Below are 12118 nucleotides of genomic sequence, written 5' to 3'. Positions count from 1 at the left end.
TATGTTTTTTCTCCCTGCTCTTCAAATTCAGGACCCAACTGCAACCATCTGTGTACACTTTAATCTCCACAAGAGCACCAGCGTCACTGCCATTCAATTGCAAAATTACTCAGCACAGTGAAACAACACACACATCTTGCTGCTAGCACTGCCACCGAATTTACCCAGTAAGCACTTGCTGAAGATGCTCAAATGTAACATCCTGGAACGTGAAGTGACTCTCACCAAGATAAAAAGACAGATAATGTCAAGTATCCTTGTCACTGCTGCCAGCTGAGCCATGTTTAGGGTGAGTTATTGCACACAAGTGAGGTTCCCATACCTGGGAGTCCCTGAAGTACATCTCATACTGCTGGATCATCTGCCTGCTGATCATGCTGCCGTGGTACACCACGACGTTCAGGTCAGTCCACGTGCGGAACTCCCGCTCCCAGTTTGTTATGGTGGAGAGCGGAGCTATGATCAGGAAAGGGCCTCTTATACCCGTCAGGAGGATTTCATACAGGAATGTAATGGACTGAATGGTTTTGCCAAGGCCCATTTCATCTGCTAAAATGCAATTTCTCCTGAAAGCAAAAGAAATTTATTTGTTACTATCATCAAGTAAAGTAAAGACCCTAACACTGTCAGCAAAATGAACAATTTACAGAAACAAAGCTCAAATATACCAGTCTAAAACAACAGCCAAAACTGAGGCACTGAAAAATGATCCCTGAAAGCATTCCCTGGTTAAGGTGAAAGAATGTGCACAAAACCTTTGTGTAAAGCCTTGCATCAGGTTTAGCACTGTCAAAACCTGAGAACAGAATGTTCCGTGAAGTTCTACAAAAATATTCAAGAAGTATTCTTTGGGGACTACCTTTGCCCTAATTAAAGGAATTTAAATTAGGCAGGTTTCCTCCATGCACATTCACCTTGACAAAACTGCTAGAAATTAATGAAGAATCCCTAGAAATCACACATAGGAAGTATCCCAGCTACACTCACATGAAAGGAGCGCATCAGAGCACCATTAGCAAATCTCCCTTTTTGATTACAGAACTAGACAGATGCCTAAAACTAAATTACTGCATGAAGCACCACTCCATGCTTGCCCTCAGCCATACATTCCAGCCCTTCCCTCTGTTTGCAGATGTCACACAGCTCTGCACTGCTTGAATGAGAATTAAAATCAGATTTCCTTCTGCAGACCAGTAACATGCATGGTAAAATGCTGCACCCACTGCCATCATCTCTACAAAGGATACGCAACTGGCACTTGGGAAATACAGCAAGCAGAAGATACTTTAACAGAAAGTGACCTTAGAAACAGAGAAAACACATCATTCTGAGAAAGATCTTCCAAGTGATTATACCTCTGTTCATAACACATAGCATTAATGCACAGAAGTTAATTTCAGCCTAAAGTACACATAATGCAATTATTTACTAGCCTTACTTTTGAAGAGATATAACTTTATTACACAATTTCTAGCAATCATTTTGAAAGATGCAAAAAATTTCAAAAATTGTGAAAGCTTGCACTTTGGTTCTTTTTGCTTTAATTTCCTCATAGCCATCGAAAATTTATTTTCAGTTAAGTTAGCTGCATTATCTTAACATTTTTGTTAATTTCTGTGGATAAAACATCCTTACACACCCAAAGGTTGAGAAATTTGTTCCAGCTATATTATTTTAGCTATAAGCAGAGAAGCTACAAAAAATTTAGTTAAAACAGTATTCATCCCCAACAAAAGTGATTCACTCTATATAGTTTAAAATCTACATAAAAATATTCCATGCATATACCTATTGTACCAGTTGAATAGGAGCCAGTTAAGTCCCTCCAGTTGATATTCCCTGAGCTGATTGCCATTTTTATATTCCCTGGACTGTTCTATCTTCTTCCAGGAGTTTGGAGGTGGTCGGTCCTTAAAGGGAAAGACAAATATAGGTACAGATTGATACTTGCTTGATTTTTTCCCAAATATCTAACCCCTCTATTTTGGGGGTGTATCACCTTATATTTAGAATGTTGTTATTCAACCTTAAAAGTGAAGTGTCATTGTTAACATCACTTACTAATTAATAGTCTGCAAAAATCTGAAATTTGCTTTTATTTTTCTCTGTGAATTGCTATTTTTGAAGTTAACTTAAGTCTATATGATAATTAAATTAAATTAAGAAACTGGTTTCCAAAAAATAGAACACAAATACTTTGGCAGGAATAACAGGGCACACAAATTCATTTATACATGAAATTTCCAGACTACATGAAGTTTCACTTTGGCAGCTCTAAGAACAGGCAGCTGACCTACAAGAGAGCCAACTAAGTATTGGTATTAAGAACATCCCTGAAGTCTAAGACAGCTCTGGAAGCTGATGTTGAAGCAGTCTGGCCATCTACACAGTTACTGAGATCTTGCCCTCTCCCTTCTGCACTTGCCCTGCCCTGCTGATCACTCTGGCCCACTGCAAATGCATGAAGGCAGGGCCACAGTACAGAAAAGTGAACTTGTGAGAGCTTTAGTGTGCTGAATAGATTTCCCCAAGGGACCTGATCAGAACAGCATCAGCATAGGCAGGGTCACAAGACAAAGGCCATGACAAAACCAACTGAGAGTATCAAGGTGTATCACCTGCAGGGCCCTCACAAGCTAAGGAAAGCTGAGAGACTGTGTATAAAATATTTATGTATATACACAAACAAACAAGTTCCCAAGCCTGGAGCCAGAACAGCCTGGTCTCTAGCTTAGCAGGTGGAATCATGCAGTTTTTGACTGATACTAGGTAGGATTCCAGCAGAAAACTCTTCTGACAGCCCCTGCAACCCAACATGAACAAACTCACACATTCAAGTGAAGTAATTTTAGTAGGAGCTTTTCTCACCAGCTGTACTTCCCCCCCTCTCCCTCCCCATTTCCCAGCATTTATGAAAGCTTGCATTCACTCGAGACTCATGTGGCCCTATGTGGCAGCTCTGAATTTTCCATGTGAATTCTCTCTCTCTGCACTGCCAGCGTCAGCATCACCTGAGCGCAGGTCTGGGTGCAGCAGGAGCTGTCCCTCCCCAGCAGCTGTGCCTTCCTCCCCTCTCCCACCAGCTGCCATCTGTCCACTCCCCCACTCCCGGAGCAGCCCTGCTCCTGCTTGCAGGGCTGCAGTCAGCAAATAATTCCTTGTAGCTGCTGGAGCCTGAAGCAAAAATACTTGTTGCTGATGCTGAGATGACTGTCAGTTGTACAGTTGCGCTTTAATCATCTTTTTCTCTCACAGCCAAATATGGTAACAGAGGTATAACAGCTCTTCTTCCCACATGCCAAAATGTCAGGATTTTAAATAAATACTACATAAATGAACTCAATATAATATGAAGATGTTAATCGTGACTACTGTCATTATCTGTAGATGGAAAAACCATTAAAATAAATTCCAAAGCCTCCAAATTAAAACGCTGTGCATATTTAGTTATGTAAAAGAAGTAAGTTAGAACAAGTGTTGTACTACACCACGCAGGACACATGTCCTACTCTGACAATGACATACAGGACTTGAAATAGAACTATTTTGCTTTCTCCTGCTCTAAGAGACAGAAGATTGATAATTTCAAGATGAAACATATTTCCTAATTACATGTATTTTTCTGCCTTTCAGCTAGCTCTTTAACAACAAGAAGAAAAATAAAAGCAGGAAAAAATTACAGAACCTGTTTGACAGATCTCATTTGCCAATTCCCTTCAGTGCTGAAGAACAAAATTTAACTCTCTTCTCTATAAAAGGGTGTTAACACATCATCCTGCTTTCTGCTCATTTTAAAGGTGCTCAGTTCTGTGATAGCCAGTTTCAACCTGTGGCTCACTGCTCAGTTAGAAACTCAGAAAGTCACAGCACACTTCAGGTTTTTTTCCTAAACAAAAATCTTTATTTTTTTAGAGTAACAACTAAGATAAGAATATTTATATATGCCTACCTGAATGTTTTATTACTCCTAGGTAACAAGGCACACAGATGCTTTACACAGAATGTCAATAAGCCTTATGTTTTAACACAGGAGTTGAAAGTTGGGAAAACTAAGTCAGATGTACTAAGACAGACAAGTAAATTAGATATAATTTTACCAATCTCCTCGAGTCAGGCCTGGAAGCTTGCAATTGTTCAAATTCTTCTATTTTTGCTTGATCTACATCTTCTTTCAGCTCCCACGTACTGTCTTCATATGGCAACGAACACCATTTTACTAAATAGTAAATAACAGGCTGCAGAAGAAAATTCTGAATGTTATCAGTTTTTAATTTAGTATACAGACTGTTAATATGCCTTACTATTAGATTAGCTCGCTTACACAAGAACTGGAATCAAAATCATATTTCTGACAATTTTTTAAATGTTCCATTTAGATTCCTGTTATCTACCTACTTATCCTTGGCTCCCAACACTCTGCCACTTTCTGTAGACCTCTGGAGTGCTTTTCAACCCTTCTTACCCACAAGCAAATCTTGTTTTAGTCTCAGGAAAGATAAATTACAGTATTTGTGATATTTGTGGAAATGGGGCAGGGTGGCAGAACTACCTACAGAAGTGCTACAGCCAGGACATTTCCTCCACTCTCCAAATCAGGCTACCAAGGCCCAAACCAGAGCTTTAGAGCTCCTAAACCAGAGGGCTGACCAACAAAACTATGATCAAGCTTTACAGGCTTGATGAACAACATACAGAAAAAATGGAACCAAAGTAGATCATCTTACTTAGATTCAAGATGTAAATATTTAAAAACCAAATAAAGATTCATCCTTCCAGAAGCTGAGGGGAGTCTTATGACAACACATTTTTTCTAAAAATTTAATAATGACAAATCTGCTGCATACAATGAAAGTCATTCTAACTCTCAACTCTTAGGAAGATTAATGCAGAAATCACTGGGTAAAAGTCTGCTCATTTTGCTATCCACACAAGCAGAATAAGCATTATAGATATTCCAACAGCCTTAATCAACAACTTTCTTCTCAGTCTTTGATCTCCACTGTTCTCAGACTTTCTGAATTTTGGCAATTTAATTGCTTGACTTGCTTTTCTGTTTTCTTTTTAATCTCAGAATGTTTTTGTTGTGTAATAGCTTTCCAGAAGAGGTATTTTAAATTTAAAAAATGAGTTTTGATAAACACAGAGGGAATGGTTCACTGGTGGCCATCAATGCACTTCAAATCACTGGCTCCCTAAAGCTTTTATTACCAGTGACCCTATTCCACTATCAGAGAGACAAGACTGTATATGGGATCAGCCTTTTGATGGAACTCACAAGACAATTATTGAACCTGACATTTATGTCAGTCAATAGCTAAGCTTTGCCTACTATGACCTATTAATACTAATAAAAATATAAGCTATTAAATGCTGACTTGTCTTTCAAATCCACAGGTAGCACAGGACAGGACAAGACTGTCATCTCTCATTTAAAATATTACTGAAGCTTTAAAATCATTGAAGTGTTACTCTGAGACGTGATAAAATGACAATTTTCAAACCTGGAGCATCCTGACTTGCTTTAAGACACCCTTACCTCACCAGTGTCTTTGTCTTCACAAAGAGACACTTCTAATACCCGGTCTACCTCAACATAGTCAGGATTAAAAGGTTCCTCTTCCATCTGCAGTGAAAGATGAATAAAATCAGTAGAGAGGCAAAAACAGTTGGTATTTGCTAAAACTTGGTCTAACTGTACAGAAAATAAATTTGGTAGCTGGAAATTACTGGGGTTTTTGCACAGGCCTTAAATTCGACACCAGCCCCTTGCACACACCCCCTTGGTTCTCCTGGGCAACCCTCACTGAAGAGGGATTTGACCCCAGATCTCTGGGATAAAGTGCTGTCCTGTGGAAGTCCTAGAGAAATTAAACATACTGACACAATCCTTCCCTCCTTGCCACTTCTAAGTAGTTACTCAACCAATCCCACTTTTAGACCATGTAAGTCAGGTTAGTTCAGTGACTCCTGAAGACTTGCACTTTACATTACATTAAATAACCCACCCCCTGGTGCAAACAACACCAATGGCTCATTTTTAGTTCCTAACAATCAGCTCTTTTATATAAAAGCAAACTACTAATCACAATTTTACACGGAAAAAAAAAAAGCTTATTTAATTTTTATTTCATACTCACATCTGCAAAAAAGTGAGCTCTTTGTGCTTTCCTTACTTTGAACCGCTTTATTTTCTGCTGGATTCTTTTATCCTTTAAAAGCTGTTGTTCTGTGGCCCACTCACAGTGGAGATATGAGCTAAAATCACAGAGATTGACATTAACACATTGGTGAAAGCAAAAGCTTACTATCTATTTTTAATATACAGTTAAAATAACAGAATCCACCATAAAGATCAAAGATTTAGTCTTCCAAATAATCATGTTGCAGCACCTCGTTAAGCCAATGCTTTTTAGATTAAATATGTGAAAGTCTGTAGATCCACAAATTTCTTTCATGTGTCCTAAGAAAAGAAACAAGCTGATTTCAAGTGAGCTTAAAGAAATCAAGTTTGAAATTTGACACCTCTATTAAAAAGCACCCAGAGATTTAAGTTACTTCATATTTTGGATCTGGTTTTGCCATGTATCTGCTGTGACCATCTCTCAGTGCTGGATCACAGAGCTCAGCCCATGGGAGGCTCAGGAGGAGCAGCAGAGCCCGAGGCAGAGGGACCTGCCCTGGGCTGGGGCAGCGGCTCTGAGGCAGAACCAGCAGCATCTACCCAGGAGAGCCTTTCTGAAATTGCATCACAGAAGTACACATACTTCCTCCTCACACCCCTTTTTGAGTGTATTTCCATCATTTTTTAAGCTTTTTAAAGATACGCTAGAAATAAGGCACAGCTGGGGATTACTCATCCTCGGATGAAAAGACAGATTTTGCCCTTTCAGAAAAACACAAGGTAAATGGTCTCCAACAACATGTGGAAGTAGAATCTAAAAAAAGTTACATTTATTATAGCAAAAATTGGATTAAATTATTCACATATGTAAAATTTAAAATAAGCTTCGATTTTCAGCATCAAGAATTGAGTAGTGACAGGAAAATAGATATGAAATTTAAAATAAAATATGGGAATTTTTTTTTTCCTGCAATTTTTTTTATTTCTTGCCTTTGATGTAAATTCATTTCTATCACAGTTTTTTTCTTTTTGAAACAATTAAGTCCAACTACTACATTAGCATCTCCTAAATTCATGACACTGTAATTCTAATCTATGTCCACAAAACACCTCTGATTTAAATTCATGAAATTAAAATTTGCCTCAGGCATGTAGCCCCTGATGAAATTAATAAATATATATTCTAATTTCATAAATATCTTTTATAAAAAATTCTGTTCTTTGACAGATAAAGGCTGCTAGCTTATTGGACAGTGCTGGTTCCAAAATCTTCATAGTTTTAATATTATTACTACTATATCACAGATTTTTAGAAATTTAAAGATTAAATTGGTAAAGAAAAATCTCAATCGATGACAAAACAACCTTCAAGCAATACAAAACTTGAGTACATAAATATGATATAAAACAGTTCAGTCAACACATTCAACTCTTTAATACTTACTAGTTCTTGTATTTTACAAAAAACTCTTCTGTGTCTACTGTCATCCCTGCAGATATCTGGAAAAGGAAATTCAGAGGAAATGTAAAATGACAGATGCCCCCTTTATCAAATAAACTATTTTATCCCATGACAATCACTTACTTCTTTCTTTATTACCCTGGAGGATAAGATTTTGTCTACAATTGCTGCATCTTCTTCACTTGGATTTTCCTATGAAGACATGAAAACAGTGATATTATAAAACTGCAGTACGTGCCCACTCTCTCAGGCTTAAAACCTTCAACCACACATGGCTTGTCAGAAGATGAGCAATAAAGGTAAATTTGACCTCCACCAGCAGCTTTCCCTAACAGGCTGGGAGTAAAATTTAAAATCCTCAAAGGGTTATGTGCAGAATTACAGCAAGTCTGGCACTTGCAAACAGCATCAGCTGCAGTGCTCACCTGCCAAACACACTCAGTGCAAGCACTGGGGATTCTGCTGCTTGCCAGACACTGTGAATGCCCTGCTGAGCTAAACTGATGCACTGGACACAGCCAGAACTCAGTTATACACAACTGGAGAAGAACTGACAGGTGGAAAAAGAGAGAAGAAACCCAGCATGTGGCAAACTCAGTCTGATCCATCCACTGTGCACACAGGCACCAAACACGCTGTGGAATCAGAGGGAGGAGGCTGTGGCTGAGGATTCCAGCAGGGCTGAGATGAGGCACAGGAGGGACTGCAGGGCTCTGCCACAGCTGGGGCTGTGGTCCCAGAGACAGAGGTGATCTGTACAAGCTGCCTGCCACAGCCAGTCACCTTCCCTCTTGTCTGATTTGCTCCCAATTATATCACCATTCTCCTTCCCCTACAACTCCTGGCACTCTTTCAAGCCATAAACTCTTTTTTCCTGTTTCTTCCCTGCCACTCTGTTTACCTTGAATGGCTTGACAGTAAGTTTGAGTCTCCAAGTGGAACAGTGAAGTGTAAACCTGAAAGGGTTGTGTGTCGTTTTAAAATACCTCAGTAAACAGAAATCCCCCAAATAATTTGGTGCTTCTGTAAGTCATGGTAACATCAGAACAGAGCTTTTTCATATGTCTATGCCACATAAAACATTACTTGAACTATACCCATCCTTAGTCTTATGCTTAACTTCAATTAAGTCAATAGATGTTTGGAACACAAAAAACTAGTAAGAGGTAATTTCTTACAGTTTTCAATATTTTAGCAAAATGTCACACTAAACTGGGGCTTAAAAATAATAATGTATTCCAAGGTAGGAGTTTTATTAACTGAACTACCTGAGACAAATACAAAGTTCCCACAGACCAAGCCAATTTTTACTTACCACAAATAATTGTAAAGGCTGCTCAGCAGGTAAAGGGGCAGAATTCTTCTTGATTTTAACAGAAACTTTAGCTGCTTCTTCTTCTGATTGTTTCCCTTCTCCTTCTTCAGAGTATTTTTTCCTTTTAACTTGACGATTTGATCTTCTCTTCTGCCATGCAGGAGAAAAGAAAGAGATGGAGGTTTTACCCAAAATTTCCCCTAACCTGAGCTGCATCTTCTGGGTCACTCTAAGCAATACTTCAGCTGTACCTACAACCAAAGGTCAGTATCTGATAACAAACATGAAATAAAATACCTCTGTAATCCACTTATGTTCAACTAATTAAATTGTTATTTTCTCCTTCATCTAAGCATACTATACATTTATTTTTAGGGTTCAAAAGTAAACATGAAACACTCTTTTCAGGGTATGGGAGCAAAGCTGATACATAACAGATCTCCCACCAGCATCAGTAACAGTGATTTCCTAATTTAGTGTAACAGCTGAGCGTTACCATCCAACTCCAGCATCACAGGGAAAGATGTAAAATAAGCTGATGTGTATCTACTAAATGGTGCTGTACTAAAAATTATGAAGGTTTCACTAGATCATATTGGTCAGATTGCTGATGAAATCTGACATGATGGCTAATAAAGTCTGTTGCTTTGTTGATGTCTGTATTTTCTCCTCCACCTTCATCAAGGCTGGTTTAACAGCATTATACAGTTACTTTGCAGTTTCTCTCTCTAACCTTCCATTCTGGTTTCTGCAAGAATCTGAGGACAACAAATTCCAGCTGAAGAAATAATGTTCAGTCAAAGAGAATAATTCCCTCTCACTCACAGTTTCAAATACTTAAGATTATTAGAATATTGCATAACATTTCCTAGCCCTCAGTACCAACATGAGACATTGTCTATTTAACTGTAAGATTAATTTGTAAATTGGATTCAGTGGATAAAAATAGCAGTATCAAACTAGTCAGCTAACATTTGAAAACACTATAATCTGCTTTAGAGAACTGATCATCACAAAATGAAAACAGCAAAACAAAACTGTCTCTACAAAACAAATTTATTATATTGAGCTACAAAGAAAAAAGGTATTTTTGTGCAAGAAAATCCACTGCAGGTCGTAATGTTATATTACACTGCAGTACTCAGCTGGGAGAACAAGTTGTGAAGAGGACAAAACCCTAAATCCTATGGTCACAATGGCTTCTGCAGAGCAGCTATTAAGTAACAGTGAGATTGCAGCACAGGAACTTTTCTTCCTGACTGTTAATTCAGCCTTGGTCTGGCTGGCATCTGGTAAATGACGTAGCTGCACTTTAACTACACTGCAAAAGCTGAGCAGTAACCTAAGGGTACAGCACAAGTCCAAGAAGGGCTGTGACCATTCCTCCAGAGAAGCTGCAAAAATGAAGCTCCTTCATGGGCTTTCCACAGTTATGTACATTAGCAGTTCTTCCATAAATGTGTATGGTGTTAGGTGTTATCACCAAAAGGAATTTCTAATGTAAGGACACACTAATGGCACATTATACTTAAATCAATAATAGTTTGCAGACAGAAGTAGGTTTAAAAAAAAATAAAAAAGAAAGCCAGGTAACATGAGCAATGCAAGATTATGTAACTGGCATTTTCAATTCTTCTTACTATGTCTTTTCTTAAAGTATGAAGTGATTAGCAAAACATCAACATATGTTCTCCAACAGATTAATACATAATCTGAGCTGTTTGGAAAAAAAAGTTTTGTATTTCCCTGAGCTGAGAACTAAGGCCATAAACAAATGGCTCTAAGACAAAAATGAAGTAGCATCACATATTAAGAATAAAAAAAAAAATTTAAAAAAATCTATCTATTTAAGGAAGACACTTGACGTGAAACTAAGCATGCAAAATGAATTAGGGGGAAAAAAGGCCTAAAATTGCCCCCCAGAGCTTTGAAGCAGCTATTTGCAACAGAAATTAGAAACAGCTCTTTAAAAATAAAATCATGAACATATTTGAAAATTAAAGAGAAAATGAATTAATGAAGTAAAGCAATTTATGTCTTTGCTGCTTCTCCCTAGCTCCTTCAAAGAGAGCAGGGCAATGCTGTGACACTGCAATAAAAGTTATTTCCCTTTCATGCCGCCCCTGATTATCTCTACCCTCTTTTCCCTTCACACCAGGAGCAGGTGATTTCATGACATGCCCAGGAAAGAATTGATATTCAGTCTTTTATATTACATTTGTTGGCCTATAAATTCATGTTCATCTGATAACAGAACATGACTGAAAAGTTACAGATCCTTTCAGGTAACCTTTACCTAGGACAAGCTATCACTTCAGTTAATGAGAAGTCATTCTGGGAAATGGCTTCTGATCCCTTTTCCCCTCCAACATTATTATCTGTGAAACACCAGAGGGCAATTCAGTATCTCATAATTGTTTTTTGACAACTATCATCAACTAATGCAATTAATTTATACTCAACAGCACCTTATTGTGAATACTGATTTTGCCTCTGTGGATGAAATTGCCACAGGATAAAAACTTGTGCACTTCCAGCACATAACCTTATGTTAGTGGAGATTGCCCTAAAGCAAGAAGTTATAATCCTGTTACTAATGCAAACAGAATATAATCTCTTCTCAACAGTTCATGTTTCTTTGTGCACAAGTTACAGAAATAATTAGCTATGCTACTGTTGTTTCAGGGCAATCTACGAAAAAACTGCAGAAAGTAAGCTACAAGAGGGCTATTCCTCAAGGGAATGACTTGACCACTTCAATTCTTCATTGGGCACTTCCTTCAGAAATACTCCACAAGCAACTAGAGCCTATCAGCATATTGATCACTGCTGCCTTCAGATCCCACACTGCAAGAAATCTGTTCTTCCAGTTTCTACAGAAGCAGAGCTCAGGAAGAAAAACCACATTAAAGCTTGAAACAACCCTTTTAAAAGTTCTCAAAGAGCCAAGTTCACTGATAAATGTCCTGTCTGTTAGGAAATCTCTTCATTTTCACACTCAGCCAAAGTAAGGATAAGGTCTAACTGCCAGCTCAGTGTTAGTACTCACAGTCTCAAATCTTCAAATCTATGGGCTTCTGTACTGAAATGAAACAGATACAGGCAGGGCACTGATGTCCCATTATGGAAAAGGGACTCTACCCTGTAGGATGTTCTGATTTTAAACTGAGAGAAGTGGCTGATGATGAAAAGTTTTACCTATGAGACACACAGAAGTGTG

The 12118-nt window shown here is 38.2% G+C and overlaps 1 protein-coding gene across 5 annotated transcripts in view; it reads right to left on the bottom strand.

Annotated features, from left to right (window-relative positions):
* Positions 1 to 12118, bottom strand: part of CHD9 (chromodomain helicase DNA binding protein 9) — an 86844-nt gene that overhangs the window by 30082 nt on the left and 44644 nt on the right. For all 5 annotated transcript variants that reach the window (XM_063167779.1, XM_063167778.1, XM_063167777.1 and 2 more), the window contains 8 exons: positions 8899 to 9048; positions 7707 to 7775; positions 7566 to 7621; positions 6138 to 6255; positions 5537 to 5623; positions 4098 to 4235; positions 1789 to 1910; positions 323 to 566 (listed from right to left, as the gene is read on the bottom strand). In XM_063167779.1, the coding sequence (XP_063023849.1) occupies positions 323 to 566; positions 1789 to 1910; positions 4098 to 4235; positions 5537 to 5623; positions 6138 to 6255; positions 7566 to 7621; positions 7707 to 7775; positions 8899 to 9048 (984 nt within the window). The remainder of the gene's footprint in view (positions 1 to 322; positions 567 to 1788; positions 1911 to 4097; positions 4236 to 5536; positions 5624 to 6137; positions 6256 to 7565; positions 7622 to 7706; positions 7776 to 8898; positions 9049 to 12118) is intronic.

Source organism: Melospiza melodia, chromosome 13, assembly GCF_035770615.1.
Source record: "Melospiza melodia melodia isolate bMelMel2 chromosome 13, bMelMel2.pri, whole genome shotgun sequence".
Lineage (NCBI taxonomy): Eukaryota > Metazoa > Chordata > Aves > Passeriformes > Passerellidae > Melospiza > Melospiza melodia.
Note: the sequence above shows the minus strand (reverse complement) of the source record. Positions and strands in the feature narration are given on the sequence as shown.